The sequence below is a fragment of the Girardinichthys multiradiatus genome, chromosome 1 (genome assembly GCF_021462225.1).
Source record: "Girardinichthys multiradiatus isolate DD_20200921_A chromosome 1, DD_fGirMul_XY1, whole genome shotgun sequence".
Taxonomy (NCBI): Eukaryota; Metazoa; Chordata; class Actinopteri; order Cyprinodontiformes; family Goodeidae; genus Girardinichthys; species Girardinichthys multiradiatus.
In genome coordinates this window covers 18,991,213-19,015,337 of record NC_061794.1, presented here as the reverse complement: position 1 = coordinate 19,015,337, position 24,125 = coordinate 18,991,213, and the positions used below count along the sequence as shown (strand labels likewise).

General features: G+C 38.4%; 1 protein-coding gene across 4 annotated transcripts in view; it reads left to right on the top strand.

The window, feature by feature from the left end:
* prdm16 (PR domain containing 16) overlaps nt 1–20,754 on the top strand; it is a 259,292-nt gene extending 238,538 nt beyond the window's left edge. Inside the window, exons 6-17 of one of the 4 annotated variants that reach the window (XM_047376365.1) lie at nt 751–952; nt 1,062–1,209; nt 1,406–1,559; nt 2,473–4,117; nt 4,248–4,332; nt 8,681–8,853; nt 8,958–9,035; nt 9,379–9,548; nt 10,712–10,883; nt 13,371–13,622; nt 14,957–15,137; nt 17,627–20,754. In XM_047376365.1, coding sequence (XP_047232321.1) covers nt 751–952; nt 1,062–1,209; nt 1,406–1,559; nt 2,473–4,117; nt 4,248–4,332; nt 8,681–8,853; nt 8,958–9,035; nt 9,379–9,548; nt 10,712–10,883; nt 13,371–13,622; nt 14,957–15,137; nt 17,627–17,761 — 3,395 coding nt within the window. In that variant the 3' untranslated portion in view covers nt 17,762–20,754. Of the gene's footprint in view, nt 1–750; nt 953–1,061; nt 1,228–1,405; nt 1,560–2,439; nt 4,118–4,244; nt 4,333–8,680; nt 8,854–8,957; nt 9,036–9,378; nt 9,549–10,711; nt 10,884–13,370; nt 13,623–14,956; nt 15,138–17,626 lie in introns of all 4 variants that reach the window. The other 3 variants (XM_047376348.1, XM_047376341.1, XM_047376356.1) reach the window with 3 other exon arrangements.
* Nucleotides 20,755–24,125: the final 3,371 nt, after the last annotated feature.

Genomic DNA, 24,125 nt, shown 5'->3' with positions numbered 1-24,125 from the left:
TTGAAAGGACCGCAGCTTAGTGAGAACTTGAACTGCCACTGGCGACGCACAGTTCCTCCTGGTTTCCTCCAGTGTTTGAAACACTGAGGCCAGCTCCATGCAGAACTCCAAAATAATTACCCTGGGCAATCTAAACCAGCTGATAAGCCATGCATCATCATGTGCCAGCAGATCAGTATGATCTATGAAAAAAACACTCCCTATGACTTCTTCCATCAGGGATGTCCTCCAGCTGTGCAAAAGCTGCCATTCCACAATTACGCACGACTTTATGCAGTAAATATTTATGGACATGTGTGATTGACTACAGCTTGTTCACCTTATGAATCATCACACCTGACTTGTTAGGATTTAATCTGCTGATTTGTGCTGGTCTCTTAAAAAGTGTTTGGCAAAATTTCCAAAAAGGTAAACTCCTACCGAAGAAAAACCTTTTGAAATTGATTAAAAAAGGAGCTTTAACAAAGTCTTTTAAGGGTAAGTTTAAGAGTATGCACACCTATGGAACCAGGTTATGGCATCTTTTGAATTCTTTACTTATTTTTCTATTGTCTAAATTATATATCATAAATATCAAATTATATGTGGAAAAAGTTTTTGTGTACACTCTAACATTGTATGTTAACAGAAAAAAGTGGATCTGAAAAAAAAAGCACACCTCTTTTATTCTCCAACTTTGTAGAATACAATAATAAGTGAAGTTTTTATGCGGAGTCTGAAAAAAGTCTGTTTGTCTAAATGTGTTTGCAGACGAGCAAATGTACCGCTGTGAAGACTGCGACGAGCTGTTCTCCTCCACGCTCGAGCTGCGGCGGCACCAGAAGTATTCGTGTTCGAGTTCAGGTTCTATCTTTGATGCACTGAGAGAGGACTTCAAACAGGAGCGGGAGGACAGCGATGAGCCCATCCATGAGTGCAAGGACTGCGAAAAGATCTTTCCAAATGAGTACAGGTGACCAGAATGCACTTCTTTTTTTATTTTTTGGAAAAAAAAACAAACATATATCACACATCAGAATCATTTAATTTACTTATAAGCTTGTCTTTTTTTTAAAATAAAGTCTGGGGCAACACATGATAGTCCACACAGAGGAGAGGGAGTACAAGTGTGACCAGTGTCCCAAAGCCTTCAACTGGAAATCCAACCTCATCCGCCACCAAATGTCTCATGACAGTGGCAAGCGCTTTGAGTGTGAAAACTGTGATAAGGTACAGCCAACCCGGCACGTAAGTTGTGCACAGGACACACAGGTTTTTTCTGCTTTTGATATTTGTAGCTAAGTTTATGGTACTATACACAGTTTTAGTAATTCAGATTGTAAACTATATTTTAATGGATATACATGTTTTGCAGTTTTAGTTATAGCAAACATAGTGTTGTCATGCTCTTGTTTTGCATTTTCAGGTGTTCACAGATCCCAGCAACCTTCAGCGACACATCCGCTCCCAACACGTGGGGGCGCGGGCTCACACGTGTCCTGAATGTGGCAAGACCTTTGCCACCTCATCAGGTCTCAAACAGCATAAACACATCCACAGCAGTGTCAAACCCTTTATCTGTAAGTAAGAAAGAGCTTATGGAAGATAGCTAGCACAAAATTCATAATGGTTAGTTCATTTTAACTGATTTAATAGATCATTGCCATATGTTCTATGGCTCTGGATGCACATTTTAACCCAAAACTCAATGGCCCAGTAGGTATATATGTATTGGGATCCTTTTTATTAAAAGATGTAACTGCATGATTTACAGTTTTAAAAGTGTTAAATATTAGATGGTGACACTGTTGTTTTTAATTGGGAATGTCTTCTTTAGGAAAATATCAGTTAAAAATATCAGTTTAGAAATATCACTTTGATTAAAGGCTTTATAATAATCTCAGTGAATCTAATACATTTTTCAAATAGCAATATTTGACACCAGAAGCAAGGTTTTTTAAAATAAAACATGAACTTACTTAAACTTAAGCACAAACATTTTCTTTCCTTCTTAGAGGTTGGCATGCCCCCTTGCCATCACCCTAATCTTTATCTTCCTCTTCATATATTCTATAAGATTCAAGCAATTCAGGACTTTGACTAGGCCACTGCAAACGTTATTACTTCCAGTCAGAAGAAACATGGCAACATTAACGGATTACTTTAAACCCAAATCTACTATTGGTATGAATAACTTTAATAATCAAAAATTAGGCATTGATGTACCAGCCCTAAATTTAATACATATATAATTTTAAATCTGTTACAGTCTGTTTCATTATTTCTTTTAGAATTGGAAAAAAGACACACTAAGTGACTGGCACTGTACAAAACTGAAAACTACATTCTATTGTAAGAGTTGTATTTGTAGTCCTTTTTTGTATCTGTAATCTGTGTGTGTTGTATGCTATTGATTTTGGTATGCAGAGTTGGAGACAGTGTTAAAATGGGTTTAACCAGGCCCTGATGGGCTACATCTATTTGTGTCCCCAGGTGAGGTGTGCCACAAATCCTACACACAGTTCTCCAACCTCTGTCGTCACAAGCGAATGCATGCTGACTGTCGTACCCAGATCAAGTGTAAGGACTGTGGGCAGTTGTTCAGCACTACCTCCTCCCTCAACAAGCATCGCCGCTTCTGCGAGGGCAAAAATCATTATGGCTCTCCAGCAGGGATTTTCAATCCTGGAATTGCCATGAGCTCTAGCCCCATCATGGCTAAAGCCAAGTCCCACCATCCCCACCTGCCAGGTCTAAATCAGTCAGGTTTAGGCTTCACTGACTACTTTCCTTCGAGACCTCACCCTCATGCTGGCTTGCCCTTCTCAACAGGACCTCATGGCTTCCCATCCCTCCCACATGGGTTCCCAGGTATCTTTCCCCCAACACTTTATCCGCGACCACCTTTATTACCTCCCAGTCCTCTATTAAAGAACCCACTAGCTGGCAGCAGTCAGGAGGTAAAGCTTCCTCGGAGCCCCTTAGATGCCCCACCACTGTCACTTGTCAGCTCTACAAACAGCAATGGTATTGGCAGTTTGAGTCCACTGGGAGACAAAAAAAAGGACAGTAAGCTAGATTTGTCTTCTAGTGGAGAGCCCAAGCCTAAATCTAAAATGGCAGACATGTCTGATGGAAGTGACCTTGAAGATGTTAATACCACAAGTGGGACAGATTTGGAGACCACCACTGGTACTGTTTCAGGTGATGGTTCTGACCTGGAGAGCGATGGAGAGAGTGAACGTGAGAGAAGTGGTAAAAGGAGGAAGCCATCTGGCACTGTGTCAAGTCAGGATGGAAACCAGTTAGAAGACTCAAGTAGTGCATTGATATCAGCTGTGTCTAGTTCTGGGACACTTTTTTTAGATCGCCCTTTTCATTCTTCTGCTTCATCCCAGCACTCCTTCTTCCCTCCACCTGATGAACAAGCCCTGCCTCCTACCACCACAAATGCCAATGCAGCCACCACTGATTCCATCAAAGCCATTGCTAACATTGCTGAAAAATATTTTGGTCCAGCTTTGATGGGACTTCATCAGGAGAAAAAGATGGGTCCGCTACCCTACCATTCCATGTTTCCCTTCCAGTTTCTACCCAACTTCCACAACTCCCTTTATCCTTTCAGCACTAATCGAGGCACTCTCAATCCTAGCGTATTCCTGAAGGCAGAGCCCAAATCACCTCGTGAACAGTTGCACAAGATTGTTTCAAGTTCTCCCGCAGCTCCTGCTCCCACTGCAGAGTCACCTTTTGATCTTACAACAAAACCCAAGGAGGCCAAGTTAACTCCTCCAACCCCAACTAACCCATCCAACCCTAGCAATACTGGGAACAGCAGTGGTCCTGTAGCAATATCCAACAGTGAAGAGCAGCCACTGGACCTCAGCATCGGCAACAGAAACCGTAGTGGTCACAACGGCCTGCAAGCCGAGCCACAAAGTCAAAAGAATCACATCTTTGGAGTCGGCAAAGGGGTCTCCCATAAGGATGAAACCACGTTGGGATTTCTTCATCCCCATTCGCAGTCATTGCACCAATCCTCCATCACACAGCACCAGCAGCCGCAGGCACAGCCACATCAGCCTTCACTACTGCACTACGCCAAGCCCTCAGCATTTTTCATGGATCCTATCTACAGGTATTTCAGACCCAATTAGACCAGGATATTTTCACAAAATTAACAAAGAAGAACCTTTATGTAAGGTTCAAGGTATAGGACAAACTCTGACCTTGGTGCGTAACCCTCTGCCTTGTTGTTGGTCCAGCAGGGTGGAGAAGAGGAAGCTACTTGACCCAGTTGGAGCTCTGAAGGAGAAGATCCTCAGGCCCTCTCCACCACTCTTCCATCCACAGGTAAACTTACACTAAATAAAATGTGCATGCCTTTTGAATAAGAGAGATTTCCATAAGCGTACATCAAAGCAAGGAAACATTTTACAAACAGGCACATTATTCCCAAAAGTATTGACTTAGCTTGAATTACACACTAGTGCAACCTGAATTAAGAACACCCTCTGCTCCTTCACTCCACTGTGGGTATGTTTTTTCTCAAAGGTTTTGTGATTTCTTCCTTTGTTTACCAAATGGCGCCTCTGTACCTTTGCATGTCCTTTGATAATCAGCAACATTGTTTGACTGTCCCCAGACCTTCCCTACCTCTACAAATCTTGATTACAAGGAATGATAATATTATTAATAAATAAAAATACCCATTTGAATTGCAACAGATTGCCTTGGTTGGCCACGCCACTGTTATTTGTGGCATTGTTTTAAGTACTGAGTCCACAGCCCGGCTAATAAGTCAATCCCCTTCAGGATTCTTTCTAAGTGACTGGCTGGCTGCCTAGATAATAGCACCGTGTCCATCAAGGACATCCTGTGTTTGTGTCCAGGAGAATAGGGGCCTCTCATTGGGGAAGCAGTTTAATCTAACCTGGAAATCTGTGTCCTCTATGACTTTGCAATACACTCATATACTGTATATCCAGATAGATAGATTTATACATATTTGCACATACAACAAATGTGTTGTTCTTAATTACATTTGAAAGCAAATTCGTTAACAAATGTTTTTTTTTCTTTGTCCATATTATTAAAACCATTGCATTATTTATCACTGTGGAATTCCAATTTAAGTGTAAAACAAGACTTTCCCTGGCTCCCATTTAAAGAGATCACCTCATAAATTATAACGGTACCCCTGATAAAATGTTTTCATGGGCTTCCATGTAAAATCTTCTCACATGGGAGTGTCTCAGCTGTGATCCTCCCAGCGATCCCAACACAATGCCACCTCTAATTCAGTCGCATGACGGAATCCCCCGTACAGCCCCTGCACCCATTTCTCAGACTGAGAATAAACACATAAGAGACGGAGTGTCTGTACCCGTGTCTTTCCCATCCTATATTCACTAAAGCAAGGAAGGATGTAAGCCTGTTTTACCAAATAAACTCCTACATGGCTTGCCTCTTTTGTTCACAAGCTTCTAGGGGACGGGAAGCAGTTATCAGTTGGGGGTATCAAAAACTATATTGTATTTTGTTAGTTTACTAGTCTGAAACATCAGCTTTGGCAGAAGAAAATAAGAGGCAGAGAACAAAACACTGGTCTAAACTGAGGCGGAATCGAGGGACGCACAGGAGAAAGGGTACTTCAGCAGTCCTGAATGTATTACAGGTCAAGTGGGTTACTGGTCTTTAGAAGCAACAAGGTTATCCTCTAATATTGACTGCTTTGTCAATGCTTGCACTGCACAACTTACTTTTTTGTTTTGTTATTATGATTTATGCTTTAAAGGGACAAGCATGTATTATATTACCCGCAGAAGAGAAGTCTGGAAGTCCTCATTCAGTAAAAATACAAATTAATTGGTCCCAGAATTGAAAACAATGATTTGTCTGACAAGGACTGAGACTCGTGTTGAATTTGTTGGGCAACAATAGGTTTAGTTTTTCTATGAATAACTATTAATAGATACCAAAGCTAAATATTAACAAAGTTAGCAATTTATATGGAAATTATCAAGTCAGTGCACCATTGGATTATCAGGAATGTATAGCCAAACAGCCCTTAGTCATTGTTTTATGAATACCTTCCTGGTGAGGTGTGGTGTTATAGAATAGATTGAGTGAATTGACTCAGTGGCATTCTCAAACAGCAAGCCCTGCATACACAAAAAACGTCTCTCCAAACATAAGTATTTATTACCAGAATACTTCAACTTTAATTTTAAAATACTACAGTCAACAAAGTCTTGAGATAGGCTAGTAACATTCAACTAAACCACTAAGCAAAATGAAAGGAATAAGAAAACTAATAAACTACAAAATAGTAAACAACAGAATTAAACTAAACCAATAACCAATATAATCATTCAATTATACCACTGCTCAGTTTGAATATTTGTTGAAGAACTATGGTTTGTTTTAAGGAATTTGAAGCGAGGCCAAATCAGCTTTAAAACTAATTAAAAACAACAAATTATATGTGTTCAAACAATAAAATATAAGATATTTTTTTACAGAATGCTATGCCAAATGAGAAATAAATAACCTTTCGGACAATTGATTCTTAACAATCGTTTACCGGCCATTACTGGGAGTGATGGACTACTAACATGGTTAACATCAGCTAACACAAAGTAAATAGCAACCCTTCAAATTCTACGTGTACCTTCAAATATTACAAATACAAATAATAATGTGTGTATGAGCGCAGGTGGCACGTTACGGCTAATCTTTTTTACACAGCTAATGGTGGCTACCATGTTCACATAAGTAGTTTTTAGCATTTGGGATAACGGAGACAATTTAGCATGTTTTTAGGGACTATTTGAGCATGTTTTAGGCAGGTTCAGTGAGAAGAGATGAAGAAAAAATAAAATAAAACAGAGCAAACTGACGTTACCAAACAATTAGTGTTTAAACCTCTCACTGAAATAAAGTATGTATCACCTATAACATCAGCTCTGGTTTGCTCTAGGCCTACCCTGACCCGATGCAGTTTTAGCATCCAAATAAAGCAAAACACAATGAAACAAACAATGTTTAAATTGTTTTATCCTAAACCCATTTTTGCTGCCAAGACATAACATCTTACATGAACCGTCCTAACGAACAAGGTGGGCAGGAGATCTAGACATTCACATGAATCTCCGATGCAGGCAGTTGATGACCGCGTGTAAAAGAGGGATAAATGCTGCTGGAAGCAGAGTTTTGTAGATCTGTGATGTCACAAGAATTCCAGCTGCGAGTCCTCCTCTCTGGGAGTTTTGCATAAAAATGAGTTAATGCTGTACATTCTGGGATTCAGAATTTTTGCCAGTCTCTTTTGTTTGTGTAGTTCAGTCCTTGTTTCATCCCATGGCTGGCCCAACAACTTCTAGCGTTTTAAAACATCACCACTTTTAAAAATCTCATAGTAGTATATGGGAGGGCAAGGTTATGAACCCATCTAAGCCCACTTTTGCTTATGTGGTTGTTTACACAGCAGTCAATGATTATTTACAAAGGAATTTACATAAATAATTATAGACAAGAAAATGTAACATGTAAAATTTTTTGGTCAGAGTAACTGTCTGACATAAAAATAAAGCTATATAGAAACCAACATTATAAACAGTTTAAGTGAAGACTATTTTAGGTGGTTACTCTGACTCAGGATTGCCAACTGTCTAGTTTTAGCCAGGACATCAACATCCTGGATAATGGGCAAAACCGGTTCTTCCCTTATTATACCTTGAATATCATGCATATTAACTGCTACCAGCAGTGTTATTTTCTGACCACCAGAAGCTACTCTTACAAAGTACAGATATGATTTGACCACAGTTTTACCAGACAAAACCTAAAGTCTGCTCACCCCTGTTATGTTAGTTGTGGTGTGACACAAAAATTTTGTCATAAAAGTTGCTCTGCAACTTTACCAAACACAAACAATGGGAAGCAAAACATTTATAGTTTAAAGTTGTCAGTTTAGACATACCTAAAGTATTTTCCAGTTTTTGCCATTACAAAGTTTACTTTTGCTGTGAAGTTAATATTGACTTTACTCAGCATAAGACAAATGACTGCTTGAATCAGTTAAGAGCAGCAAAATAATATACTTGGTAAAAGTAAATATGGTAAATTTATGCCATGTTTTTTTGTTAAGTCTGGCATGGTTTGGTGTTTGATGGTAAATGCTTCTCGTGCTGAGTTCTGTCCTCTTTGTATCTTTCACAAATAAAGATCATTCGTCACAGACTACCTCATACTTACATTTGCTGTGTGAATAATCAGTGTCTTCTGTATAATTAGCTTCCCCTTGGAAACAGTTTAAAGGCCCATACAGTACAATTGCAAAACGATGCTTTAAAATGGTAAAAGTCTGCTCTGGTTTTGGCCCCACCTGGATTAGCCATTAACTTCTGCATCCAGGACAAGCTAATATGTATTTATACAAAATTAAGATTTGAAAAGAGTTAATATCTCGGTTCTATAATCAGTTATATTTTAACTGATTATAGACCCTCACAACCAAAATTCTGAATTATGCCCTTAACACAAATACGCACATAATACTCTATTGTACCTTGTTCATGACAGGTTAGCTAAACTGAACTTCAAATAAAGCTATGCAAACACAAAATGACATCAAACTGAACTTAATTTCAAAAGCAAATGAAAAAGAAAACCCTTTTTATCTTTTGACATCTTTCAGATGTCAGCCATGGAAAATATGACAGAGAAGCTGGAGAGCTTTGGTGCCCTAAAACTGGAAATGCCCCCCAACACGCTCCAACACCCGACCCATCCACTGTTCAACTTCCGCTCACCTCCACCTTCCCTCTCAGATGCAATCCTTCGAAAAGGCAAGGAACGCTACGCTTGCAGGTTAGTGTGCCGCAGATGTAGCACTGGTTACTTCTTCACAATCTAGGTAAAGTTTTGATCTTTTATAATAATAATCTGACTTCAATGTCCATCCTCCCGCTCAGGTACTGTGGGAAAATTTTCCCCCGCTCAGCAAACCTCACCAGACACTTGCGGACACACACAGGGGAACAGCCCTACAGGTTTATGCACTTTTTTTTTCCTTCTTTTTATGCATTTTCTTTCCCTTTCTGCTATAGTTTTAGCTCATACTTCGACTATTCTTATATTCCTCAAATGTCTTTCTTCTAGAAATCATCCATTTTTAATTTTAAGCTTGATGCAAATAGTTTATGTTAATCTATATGCTTATATAATACATGAAGCTGGTAAATTACCCAGTTTTTGTTGTTTTTCATCTAAGCAGTAAATCTAAAAAAAACAAAAAAACAATATAAATTCTGACTTCATCTCTTAAATGACAGCCCCTGATCATGCTGCTGCACATCTAACCCATATTTAAATGTCTCTGTTGATCTTTGGCAGGTGTAAATACTGTGACCGCTCATTCAGCATCTCCTCCAACCTTCAACGTCATGTTCGCAATATCCATAACAAGGAGAAACCCTTTAAATGTCACCTGTGCAACCGCTGCTTTGGTCAGCAAACCAATCTCGATCGCCATCTCAAGAAGCACGAACACGAGAACATTCCTGGTGAGACTGCCACATCTGCGGCTGCTTTCTCTGACAAAACTGAGGCAAAGCAAGTTGAAAGTAGTTAGTAAACTGGGACTGCTTGGCAAAAAGTTTGGAATGATAAATGGCTCACTATGAAATGTGTGGAAATTTTAAATCATCACCCAGATAAATGTTTGAATGATTTTAAACGGGTAAAATCTATTGAAGTAGGGACTTAGGCTGTGTCAAGACTGGTGGTATGCCGCTGATTTTGAAAGGAATACAAACATTTTGAAAGGAGTAATTGACTGTGTGCGTTAACATCTATATTATACATGATTCACATTTATGAACCTAGAAGAAGAAATCAATACAACAGGCTATTACCACAGTGATGAAGTTCATTTGAGGCTACATAATCTTTTCTTAAAACCATTATACATGTAGAATTGATAAATTTTTTTATGTTTTTCATAGAATAACCTTAATATCTCGTAATTATTTTGTCTTTAACCCAACCATAGTTACATAGTAAATTGGAATAAAACACTAAATATTACATGTTAAATTGATTAAAGATAGACCAACATATGTTGTAGTCTGTTCAAAACAGAGAAGCCTCATTTCAGAAATATCATTCTTTGTTAAAGTAAAATAGAATATTTGTTTCTGCTATTAATGGGCTGCACGGTGGTGCAGTTGGTAGCACTGTTGCCTTGCAGCAAGAAGGTCCTGGGTTCAATTCCTGGCCTGGGGTCTTTCTGCATGGAGTTTGCATGTTCTCTCTGTGCATGTGTGGGTTCTCACCAGGTACTCTGGCTTCCTCCCACAGTCCAAAGACATGCCTGTTAGGTTAATTGGTAACTCTAAATTTCCCCTAGGTGTATGAATGAGTGTGTGCGTGGTTGTATGTGTGTTGCCCTGTGATGGACTGGTGACCTGTCCAGGGTGTACCCTGCCTCTCGCCCATAGACTGCTGGAGATAGGCAACAGCTCCCCTGCGACCCACTATGGAATAAGCAGTAGAAAATGACTGACTGACTGTTTCTGATATTTCTATTTTTGCAAAGTCTGCCAAATATCTTAAAGTCTCCCTGTTAACATTTTTACAGGATTACACATTTGTTCTGTAGCTGTTTATTTTCTTCGCCAAAGTCCTTAGTTTGAACCTTAAACATGTGGAAATCTTTCCCTCACAGTCAGCCAGCAGTCCGGGATGCTTTCCAACCTAGGAACTACCATCTCCTCTCCAAACTCCGAGCCAGACAATCACGCACTTTTAGACGAGAAAGAGGACTCGTACTTCTCTGAAATTCGCAATTTCATTTCCAACAGTGAGATGAATCAGGCCTCCAGCTCCATGGATAAAAGGTTAGAAAAAGCTAAATTATTGCATTTATATAACTTTTTTTTTTTTTTCAAAGGTTACAGCGTATTAATTTGAGCTCTTTGTCAACTTAGTCATCTCTCTTATTTTATCAGGGACGTTTAGCTTGGGGTACAGTACCTTGCAAAAGTTCTCACACCTTTATTGGGATTTTTTTTTTGTGGGTATCAGATTAAAGGGGATTGAATACAATCATGCCACATTTTCAGATGTTTATATGTAAAAAAAAAACATTGAAACCATGTATACTTTTTCTTCCACTCTACAATTCTGCAAATTATTGTGTTGGTCTTCCATGTCACCTCAATATAATGTACTAAGGTTTGCGATTGTAACATGATCAAATGTGAAAAAGTTCAAGGTAATAGATGCTCTTGCAAAGCACTGCTAATCCTGGCACTCTGGATGCAGTGCTCCCTAGTGGCGTAAACACGCTTTGTATTAGTCATCATCAGCATTAAAGCTGTATCATACCATACTTATTTCAGATTTTCCTATTTTTAATATCTTTGTCTTGCTGCATTAACACGTCACAGTTTTTAAGCGGCCATCAGTCTTTTTCCACCGTCAAATATTACAAAAGTCTGACCAGCTTTCCTCCATTTAGATCATAAATGCTCTATTTGTGGGAAACTACCAATGATACAGACTATAAGAAAATCGAAGGGAAAGGTTTTCTTTCTCTCCATCAGCAGCTTGCCTTTTTCTCTTCACTATGTTCTATCTCTCATTTTTATTCTTGCTGTAAATTCCTTTCTGCTAGTCTCACTTTCTGTCTTTTGCTTTTTCCATCATGCCCCCCCCCCTTCATTTTGTCAACAAACATTATGGCCAGCAGACTCAGTGGCAAATTAGCCCCTCTGCCATCTGGGATCAATACAGAGTCTCATCTACAACAGCCTCGACTGACATTTTAATATCTGTAATTCAGACTACATGTTATGTTTCCTGTCCTCCTACCAGACAGCCTGCTGTTTATTCTCCCTCTGAGTGACTGAAGTAAAACTGGAACGCAAACACACATTCATGGATGGCCATTTGTAATCATTTTTTAACCGCCCTCGCAGCCATAGTTTCCCTTCCTTCAAAACTACAGCCAGTCAAAATAGGAGTTCCTGGAAGCTCATGAAAACTTTTGTGTTTTCATCTTTTTAGATGCTGCTAATTCTGAGGCAAAAGTTTGAAACAACAGTAACAAGGTATAGATGTGCAAGGATATGTCCATCAAGGCAGCTTTTAGGAGCTAGAAAGTATTTGTTTCCTCATACTAGAATCCTCAGGTCACTGCTTTGGCTTTAGAGTTGGATTAAACCCCAACTGGAGCTGGTTGCTTGTCTACGACTGAGCTACTTTAGCTGGCAGTGAGGACCCTGAGGGGGAATTTGGTTTAGGCATTTATCTGGGAGATCCACTGATGATTGAGCTCTTCCCCCAACCTGTCAATGGTACCCATACCCCCAGCCCACTAACACAAACACCCAACTGACGTGTTTAGACTAAATGACAAAACCCAGGCCCCCCTGCGTCCGAGCTACGCTTCTTTCTCCATTCACAACCACTGCCGAGCAGCTCTGCAATTTGATTATGGTGATATTTAATCTAGATTGAAAGAGAAGAACTTTCTTTCCCCCTAAAGCCCCTCAACCCGCTTGCACCAACCCACTGTGTGTGACCCAATCCTGTCCCTATGCACCCCTTCCCAGAGGTAACCTTGTCTGATTTGATGAATGTCCACAGTGTGGCAAAAAAATGCAAGGGGTAAATTTGCCATCCCAAAGGAAATGATATCATGAGCCATGACATTGTGGTCAGGGGGTGATGGAGGAACGGCTCTTTGTCGAGACACAGGCTGGAAAATGTACAGATGGCAGGCCATAATGGTAGTGTGCTGATAGCCTGTTCACAGCCGAACCGACGTCTTCTCTCAGCCGCGCCAGCTATGTTCCACTATTACGGTTTAAAGCGGCTTGTGGAGGACCTGGTCTGAGGCAGGGCCGTTTCTTTGTCTGTTTGAGGGGTGCTGGCCAATTAATCATCCATCGGGTTGTTTGAAAACTGCTCCGGGCAGACTGTCGGCACCCATGTTGTTTGTGTGGACACTGGTGTTGTACTGTGAATGTTGTCATCAGATTATTTCTTTTTCTGAAAGATGAGTCATGCTTTTGGATGGTTACAAAATCGTAACAGCAAACAGGACCGGACTGTGTCATATTTTAGTAAGTACTAAAATAAAAAGCATTATAGGCACTTAAATGAGTATAATTTCCCTTTGTTTTTAGAGCACGTGAAATATTTTCAAACTGAATGAATGGAAGTTATTTTTTTCTCCATTTCATAAAGTTTTCATAAAAACCAAAAAGTAGAACCACATCCTGCTTCGAAAAAACACCCCATACCTAAAAGCTAAAAGCTAACTTCTGTGTACAAAAGTCAAGGCCAGTAACATTTCCTCCGCTCTCCGACCTCTGCAGGTCAGAACAGCCCGAGGAGGAGCGCCCACCCACTCACAGTTTGTCCAACTCCAAGCTAGGGCTACAGGGGCTGGAGGAAGAGGAGGTGGAAGGGGACGACGAGGAGGAGGAAGAAGGCAGCCTGACAGAGAAGTCGCACGATGAGGCGCCGGAGTCCCCATCTCCTGTAACAACGGGCGTCTACGAGGAGGACGAGGAAGAGGAAGACGCAGAGACACCTTCATTAGCAATGAGCTATGAACACACTCGCAGGTAGGTGTTTTGTCACCAATGCAAAAAAATAAACAAAACAAATAAGATCGTACCTCATAAGTTAGGGTTTGTGGTTATTCTTTCAAAGTCTACCCTTAACAAGCACTGTAAATCAATACTATATATTACATCTATCAACACAATTAAACTTTTTTTTTAACCTTTTATTCCAATTTATGCTGTTACTTAACTTTTATCTACAGTGCTTCGAACTTTCTTTTACATTTTGTCACCAATACGGAAGCTAATTTGAAGTGGAAGGTGAAAGAAAAGAGTTGATTTTTGACATGTTTTACAAATAAACATCTGAAAAGTGTGGCATGCATTTGTTTTCTGCCTTCCTGAGTAAAAAAAAAACAAAACACCTTTTGCTGCAGTTAAACTGTAAGTTTTCCGAATATGTTTTCACCATTTGTACCTAAAGTTTTGCCTGCTCTTCTTGGCAGAATAGTCAAACTCAGTAAGATTGGATTGAGATTGTCTATGAACAGTAATTTTCAATTCTCGCCACAGCTTCTCAATCGGATTTAGGAAGAGGCAGAGTCTCAAGTCTTTTTGCAGCCTCTCACACTTTTTTTCCAGGATTTCTGTGTGCTTAGCTCCATCAGTTATCCGATCAACCCAGACCAACTTCAATGTTCCTGCTGTAGGAAAGTATCAACCTTAGCATGATGCTGCCACCACTATGTTTCACTATGGTATTCAGCGTAATGTGTTTTCTTAGTTTGCCCCCCAAAAAAGCAGTTTGAATTTAAACTAAAAAGTTCTTTTTTGGACTTTATTTAGAGTATTAGAGTAAAGAGGGCCGAATGCCCATGGCTGCCACACTTTTCAGATTTCTTCATGTTCAAAGAAACTTCAAAACCATGTATCCTTATCCTGTATTTAAGCCATACAGTAAAATCTAAAAAAAAAATGTATTGACATTTTTGGTATAATGTAAAAAGTTTATGGAATATGAATACCTTTGCAAGGCACTGTGTTTAGGAGTACAGACAGGGGAAAGGATTCAAACTTCAGATTATCATTAGTTTTTTTTTTTTAAAACAGCTTCATTTCCTCTTTTATTAATGTTAGGTCAACTTCCTCTTTTTCTCTTAAACCTTTGTATTACTTTATCAGTTTACTCCACCTGCCTTTCTAACCTTTTATTAACTATACCTTTCTTCTCTTTATCTCCACCTCACCTTTCCCCATTTTATTTCTTCTTTTAAATGTTTTCTCCTCCTAAATCCCATTAACGCTCCATGTGTGTCATCCAAATGTCTGTCTTTTCCTCCGTTTACTTATCCATACTGCTCCATCCTTCCATTCACCCGTGCCTCCGTGTGCAGGTGTATTGAGGAGGAGGGCTCTCTCTTGGATCTGGAGGGTCTGTCCAGCTTTCCTAAGAGCCTGGATGGCTTACGTAAAGCAGCCATTGATGAGCAATCCTTTGACGTTAAAGATATATTTAACACTTCTCTAGAGTCTGAAGCATTGAAAGAAACCTTGTACAGACAGGCTAAAACCCAGGTATGTGTTTGGATTTTGGATATCTGTTAAATAGATGGAGCGGCAGTGTAAACAACTCTTGAGGGATAATTCCTAAATTATCCACCTCTTTGGAAACATTTCCAAGCTTCATTCAACTTTATAAAGCTGCTGTCACACTATTTCTCATCTTGCCATATGTTGGCTGTCTTAAGTTGGAAAAAGAGCTTTAAGACAGCCAACATACATGATGAGTCTAATTTTGAACAAATAAATCTATTATAGGAAGCATCATATCCTGTCACGTGTATCCAGTGTTTGCATTGTTCTTGATGCACCCAGGTTATGTATATTGTGTGCGCATTGGAAGGAAGCAGGTATTAAGAATTATTGTGTGATACTGTGTCAGGACAAAATATTTCTTTGTTTTTCATTTATCCAATCATTGCCTTATCATCTTGGGATTACATTTTAATGCTCTATACACAGTCTAGGAGTGTTCCCAAGTCGTCAGATAGTTATTGGCTGAATTTTTAAGAAACTAAAACTAGGTTCTCCATCATGTTGGCCACTCCACGCATTCAAACAGTCTATTTTTAACACAGTATGAGATTAAGTCATGTTATCAGATCCTTGCTTTAGCATTTACGTAGCATTTACAGAGATTCCATAGTAGCAGTAAAAGGAGGCATTATGTAATGCAGTGAAAAAGTATTTGCTGGATGAGTTGTTGATGTGCTCCTGGAGAAGGTTCACTACTGTTTCATGTTTTTCTTTTCCATCTGTGGATAATGGCCCACATAACCTTTCCAGACAGATAGATGTCAATAACTTTCCTTTTCATCTGGTCTTCAATTTGTTTGGATTGGGGCATGATTTGTTGCTTTTTGAGATTTTATAGTGTCAGACAAGTGCTATTTAAGTTATCTCTAAACCAAACTACAGGTGATGTGTGTGTGTGTATATATATATATATATATATATATATATATATATATATATATATATATATATATATATATACATATATATATACACACATATATATATCTATATATATATATATATATATATATATATTTATATATATATATATATATATATATATATATATATATATATATATATATATATATATATATATATATATATATATATATATATATATATACACAGGGGTTGGACAATGAAACTGAAACACCTGGTTTTAGACCACAATAATTTATTATTATGGTGTAGGGCCTCCTTTTGCGGCCAATACAGCATCAATTCGTCTTGGGAATGACATATACAAGTCCTGCACAGTGGTCAGAGGGATTTTAAGCCATTCTTCTTGCAGGATAGTGGCCAGGTCACTACGTGATACTGGTGGAGGAAAACGTTTCCTGACTCGCTCCTCCAAAACACCCCAAAGTGGCTCAATAATATTTAGATCTGGTGACTGTGCAGGCCATGGGAGATGTTCAACTTCACTTTCATGTTCATCAAACCAATCTTTCACCAGTCTTGCTGTGTGTATTGGTGCATTGTCATCCTGATACACGGCACCGCCTTCAGGATACAATGTTTGAACCATTGGATGCACATGGTCCTCAAGAATGGTTCAGTAGTCCTTGGCAGTGACGCGCCCATCTAGCACAAGTATTGGGCCAAGGGAATGCCATGATATGGCAGCCCAAACCATCACTGATCCACCCCCATGCTTCACTCTTGGCATCCAACAGTCTGGGTGGTACGCTTCTTTGGTAACTCTCCCGGATGTGGGGGAAACAGTAAAGGTGGACTCATCAGAGAACAATACATGTTTCACATTGTCCACAGCCCAAGATTTGCGCTCCTTGTACCATTGAAACCGACGTTTGGCATGGGGATGAGTGACCAAAGGTTTGGCTATAGCAACCCGGCCGTGTATATTGACCCTGTGGAGCTCCCGACGGACAGTTCTGGTGGAAACAGGAGAGTTGAGGTGCACATTTAATTCTGCCGTGATTTGGGCAGCCGTGGTTTTATGTTTTTTGGATACAATCCGGGTTAGCACCCCAACATCCCTTTCAGACAGCTTCCTCTTGCGTCCTGTTAATCTTGTTGGATGTGGTTCATCCTTCTTGGTGGTATGCTGACATTACCCTGGATACCGTGGCTCTTGATACATCACAAAGACTTGCTGTCTTGGTCACAGATGCGCCAGCAAGACGTGCACCAACATTTCGTCCTCTTTTGAACTCTGGTATGTCACCCATAATGTTGTGTGCATTTCAATATTTTGAGCAAAACTCTGCTCTTACTCTGCTAATTGAACCTTCACACTCTGCTCTTACTGGTGCAATGTGCAATCAATGAAGACTGGCTACTAGGCTGGTCCAATTTAGCCATGAAACCTTCTACACTAAAATGACAGGTGTTTCAGTTTCATTGTCCAACCCCTGTATATATATATATATAAAAACCGGGTAAGGTTTGTAAACATGTAAACATGTGCATCTAACGAACCTTGCAGATTATTTTAAAATGCAACTGTTTTTCCTTTGCAGGCTTATGCAATGATGCTGTCTCTCTCAGAGAACAACCCTTTACATGCGCCCTCTCAGAACTCTCTGGACGCTTGGCTGAGCATGGGAAGCGGACCGTCTGAGACGAGCAGCTTTCACCCACTCAACCATATCTAGGCAAAGAGAGGCCGAGGAATGCGGAAGGAAAAGTAGGGGGAACATTTAGTCTCACAAACAGACAGAAATAAGAGACTGACAGGATGGCAAGAAGACAAGAAGGCCCTGAAGGATTTCATTGTCACATACATTCAAGGCAGAGCGCATGAATTTGCGTGGCTATGCCTGTGTTCACAAGTTTGTATGTTTGTTTGAGTACGACAGGGGAGGGAGTGTCCCATCGTGAAGCGTCCTGCAAGACTGTCTAAGAGAAAGCACTGCTAAGCTCCTGTTGATGTGAAGGACATGATGAATGCTTCTCTATAGCATTAAAACTCTGCATCACTCTGATCCTACCCCAGTGCACAATGCTCCCTGTAGCATCACAGTCACCCTGTAAAACGCTCCCCTAAAGACACTTACTGACTGATAATGTCTCTAAAGTCCGTGCACTATGCCCAACACAAGCATTGCAGCACTGACACTGCATGCCCACCAGGTGGCACTGTTTCAGCAGAAATGGAGTGGACTAGAGTGATTCTTTCCAGGTTTTCCTCCACCAGTCATGGCGACTTATCTTGTTAATTTTTTTAATTTTTATTTAATTTCAGAATCAACAACAGCACCAGACAAAATAAATTAACATTCAGAACCAGCAGACAGTTGATTTTACACTGATTACATGGAGAATGATGTCCAACTTTCAAATGTGATGATGTAATGAGCTATGTGGGCCAATAGCCATTGAAACTGGCTACTAAATTTGTTCATGCTGAAATGAATTTAAATTATACTGAAAAAGAGTGTTTTTCTGTTTGTTTATTGCATCATCATTTAAATGTATGTATTTTCTTTCCTATAGATACCACAGTATTGCTTCTTTTTAGGCGCCAGAGTGCTCAACTGCTAATTTAATTATTTTAGAGAAGGACCAAATTTGTATGATGCTGTCACATTATGTAAAAATAACCTAGACGTTCATAGCAAGAGTGGTATGTGCCAAATAACCATTAGAAAATGTTTTTTTTCTTTGACAATCATTTCATTACCCAGAGGCCTCACATTTGCTGTCATATTTTCCCTAATTACACTTATATGTTTAATTTCAGAAGTGTGTGCATGTATTTATTTTAATGTTGTTTTGTTGAGTCTCGATAAGCGAAAATGAAGAAAAAAAATGTCTTTTCATCCCTGTTTTTCTCGAAGAAGGAAGGAAAGAAGGATCGGATGTCAAAGTACAGGGGGAGATTCTGAATCTCTGGTTTTGATGGATTAGTGTGCCAAAATGAAAAGACCCCATGATTTAATTTACTTTTTATTTATAGTTAAATGCAAGTGTAGTTAGTTTTAGAGTCCTGTTTGGCATTGGAATATAGTACCAGGTTTACCCTGGTTTATTTTTTGTTTCACTTTAACAATTTTACTCAATATACTGTTTTCTTTCCCTCTCTGTCTAGGGGCATAATTTTACAAATATCATTTGAATGTCAGTTAAAGGGCATTACGTTATCATTATTGAATCTGGATTTCTGCTGCCTTTGGCTCACGTTATGTTCTGTTTGGCATTCATTACTTGTAGTGAAACCAACAAGTTGTAATCCTAATTGATTCATCTCAGGTTAGTTGTCTGGTCTGAAATTCTCACAACACTCAGTCAAAACGGCATAAGGATGACAGATTTACTGATTATATATGAAGAGATTTGACTCATGATTGTTAAAAAACAGAGTGGACATCCTAAAGTTTGTTAGTCAATCCAGTTTACCTCCCTCTAGATTTCTTTGAAAATCCATTCCATTAATCTGCGAAGACAGCTGTGTCATAGACAGCATGAAACATTTACTCTAGGTACTTGTAGGTTGCTGGGTTTAGCCTGTTAGATCACTTTTCATCCCTTTTAGATTAATGATCAGGTCTGATGATGTTTTTTTTGAACTAGCACTTAAAGCAACTGGGACCAAGCCGTGAACTGAACAGGGTTTGGTCTCTTGGTTAAACACAGACTTCGGATCCATTTTTTAAGCTGATTTCACTTCCAAGAGATGGGCCGGCTGGGCTCAATAAGGAGAGATAAGAATAAAACTAAAGCACTGTAATTTTGATTCACAACAGCAGGTGGTAGTGTTATGCTAGGACTGCTGAATCATCCCATTGAGTGAGATTTTGTTGATTGTAAACGCATTGTTTTTCAATCTGTGCTTAGGAATTGTAAAGACTTGGCTCACTAAGGTTTTAGGTTGACTATGAGCAGTTATTCATGTCATGGACTACTGTAATCACGCGCTGTCTGAAGCAACTGAATTGAAAGTGTTGAAGTATTCCATTTTTCTGGTCACTGAAATATTTTTTCAGCATAATGGACATGGTTGCTCTTTGCCCAACTGTTACAGAAGAAAGTAAAATGATATACACGGTTTCTTTTTAACTGTATAGTATTTTAAAGAATGAAAAACAATGGTGCATTTGTCTGAAGAAAAAACCTTTGAAAAATATGGGTTTAAATGGATGGTGCTTGTTTTGTTTAAATCTGAGTTGTATATCGCCTCTGTTATGTTTATTGAAAACAAATGAAAAAAAGTTATTGTGCATGACGTGTTTAGCGGTCATAATGATGTCCATTTGTGAAATGTGTATCAATTCAAAAACACACAAAAAAAGCAAAAGAAAAAAATTGTAGATGCACTTATTGTACATGTGTTTAGGGTAGTAGGTTTGACTTCAAGTTCTGACTGCCTGGCAGATGTGTGGGCAGGTTCTGAAAGACATAGTAATGACTCCTGGGAGAAGACCTAATGAAAAACAATAAAGGATTGTAGAATAATATTGAACAATTCTGAAATTGCAGTTCTTTTGATGCTTGTGATTATTGCAGATGTACTTTAGAGAAATTTCATTGAAAAGATATGACTGATGTTAATTCTGTAGAATAGCAATGTATACCAAATGTAATCTTTCCAATGCTATGAAGAATTTATACATGAAATTGATATGCAATAAAACCTGTGTGCTTTTTACATTTTGTGATGCATTTAATTGTAGATTCTTAGAACCCACTGATACAATACTTGAGCACAGGCCTTTTTAAAGTACTGTAATTTAGTGACTATTTTTTGATTGACAGGTAAATTGTTTTAAGAACAGGAGAAAACAGTCTGATGAAAGATCCGATTGGAATCAATTATAGTGTATTTATGAACATAATGCTTATACAAGCTGTGTCTTTTGCCTTCAATACTAGATATAGTTTTCACAGAGCAATTTTTAAATAAAATCATCTATATTTTCACAAATCATACAAAACAAAATGCCATACTGTAAAAGTCCCAACTAAATTATCACTCTCTAAGTACTTCTCATTTTCATAACGTCTGAGCTATTTAAACGTGTTTGCTCACAAATCTAGCCACACTCTTTCAGAATTATAGCTTTGCATTAGAAACAGATGCCAGCACCAGTATAAGAGTCTCTCTGTTTAGATAGAATATATTATTTCTTCTTCACAGGTTAAGGAGTTTTTCACAGACGGCTCCGTTGTCCACCACAGCTTTGATTTCTGAAAAGCTGCTCTCGAACCATTTCCTATCTTACCGTGCATGCTGGTGTTCACGAGGTCAGGTAATTATTAGCCTAATTAATGAGACAGCAAATGATGGTGCGAGTTTCCCTTTCTGTTTTAATCACTGCTCGTCTTAAGGGTAAAGCTCAGAGGTGGTAGAGCAGCTGAATACTGTGTTAAAGTAAGAACAGCATTACTTCAAAATGATATTACTTAACAAGCTAAAAATGTCACTTAAAACATTACGAGTAAAAAAATATTTGGTGAAAAGACCAATGGCAGTACTTAGTAACTGTTTGGTCAAAATGATTTATATTTTTTAAATATGCAATCAAGCAGACAAAACTCTAAATACATTTCCAAATTATGTTACTTTTTGATAGGAAAATAGAAAGTAAGTAAAAACACCTTTAAAATGTTCTAATTAGCATATCCAAATCTCACTTTTCTACAACATAACTAGCATAATAGCTAATATATACATGATTGAACCCAGCAAAATACTTTCAGTCTCAAGATATGTATACTGTTGCCCTCCGAATGGCAAAGAAGGCTATGCAGATAGAAAATGACATTGGATACAAAGAAGAAGTCTCAGATTAACATAAACTTGGTTGGCCTGCTGGATTAACACGTGTTCTTTAATTAGTGAGGTCACCAGAAGTAAACCAGCCAAAACTGGTACTCGTAAGAGTTACTTCAAAATAATATCACTCAAGTAGAAGAAAAAGGGATGGTGCAATAAAACAACTTCTAAAATTCAGGACATTTTGTAGTAAGTTGTAGTATGTGTAGTAAGCTCTGTAGTGGTGGTGCATATGTGAGGTTAAGATGGTGTGTAAAAGCTTAACATTAGGACCTTAATACAGTGTCCTAGTGGTCCTCTGATGAGTGCAGACAGCCATAAATGTTATCATGATTGTGACAAGATTATTCTGTGTAGTAATACCTAAGAGTGAAAGTATATCACCCGACATTTGTCAGGTTAAACGTTCCTTTTGAAAACAATAACCTTTAAGCAGGTCATGGGCAGTTCTAGTCAGGGGTCAACAAGGGCCAGTGCCCCTGTAGAACTGGTCCAGGCCCTTGTCATGGTCCCTGTACTGAAGACTTAATACTAAATCAGTTTCTTATGATGACATGCACTGGCACAGAAACCATAACTGATTGGTCTGTTGGACCAATTTCATTTTATACCTTTACAGTTTTACTTTAACAATGACATAAAAATTAAGGTGTTGCACTTCAAGGGTCATCAACCTGCAGCTCCAAAGCCACAAGTGGCTCTTTGGCTCTCTAGCTCATTTAATGTATGAAGCAATGAAATATTGCCCTGTTTCTTTTGTTTTATTCTTTTGTTTTGTGCCTCCATGAAAAAAATACTGGACCCTCCCTGCCCCCCTGGTAAATTTGGTCTAGAACCACCACTGAAGTAGGTATTACACATACTCTTCATAAAGTCCACATTTCTGTATTAAAAATGTTCTTTAGTGGTCCCATTTAAACATGTAATCTTAAATGTCATGTTTGCATTAGCTATTAATTTGTGGAAAACCATCAAAATATACGGAAATAAAGGCTTGAAAATATTGTGTGTGTGATTAATCTATATAATGTGGTTCACTGAAATAAATGAACTTTTCAATATTAAGATTTATTGAATATGACTGTATTCCAGTAAAGCCTGTAAGTTTAACATTAGTGGATTGTAAATTAGGCATGGCTTTCAGTTTTTAAATGATTCAAGTCTGTTTTGACCATGTGTTGGTTATGTGTGTTTCTCATACATAGTTATTGATCAACTTTCCCTAATCTAATGTGTAATTAACCTTGTGTGTATAGCAAGCAAAACAGCACAGGTCTTTATACAAGACAATATATGTAAAATATCTTCATAATTTCTAGACCAAAGTAAACAGAACCTAAACATTATTGTGTTTAGTAAATATAATTAAGAATTAGATACTTATAATGAGGTGTTTTAAACAGACAGTTTGGTCTGCTCGTTAGTAATTTATTTGCAGTCCATTTCAATTCAGTTTATTGATCCTTTGTCAAATAACCAAAGAGACAACAATAGTCACTGAGTTACACCAGATCATCTTCAGTCTGACTGTAGATGTCACGGAGTGACATTTTTGGACTCTGTTTGTGGCTTTGTGTTTGTTTACCTTTTGCTTAGATTTTTCTATTTTGGTTTTTGTATCATGTTTTTCTTTTCTCCCTCTTCTGCCTCCTAGTGTGTACTACGTAAGTTCTTTTATGGTTGTTTTCTTATTACTTTGTATAGTTTATTATTATTATTATTATTATTATTGTAATTATTATAGTTCTTGGTCTTCCCTGGATTCTCTAGTTTTATTTCTCTTTAGTATCTTTGTGGTTAATTGTGTTTTATTTGTTCCTTTGCACTCTTCTTGTTTACTAGTTTATTTTCTGTTTCCTTTCCAGTTAATTCAGTCAGTGTGGTTAGGTTTGTTTTCTTTATGGGTTCTTTGTTTGTTCTCAGGTTGTTATTGTTGTTCCTACGTTCCCTCTAGTTTCTCTGTTTACTTTAGTCATGATTATTCTAGTTTCCTTATTCGGCATTTGATTACGGTATTTATCTTTGTGTATACGTTTGTTTGGTCTGTGTTTGTGTTTATTGTTTATTAGTTACTTTGCCCATCCTCAGCCTTTGTATTTGTCACACCTGTTCCCTGTTCCGTTGATTATCTGCCTTTGTTATCTCACAGTATATAAGTTGGTTTTGTGTCTTTGTTCAGTGCTGGTTCCTTGTGTTCGTCACACCTCGTTCTCGTCCATGATTATGTTTTGTTTTTTGCCACG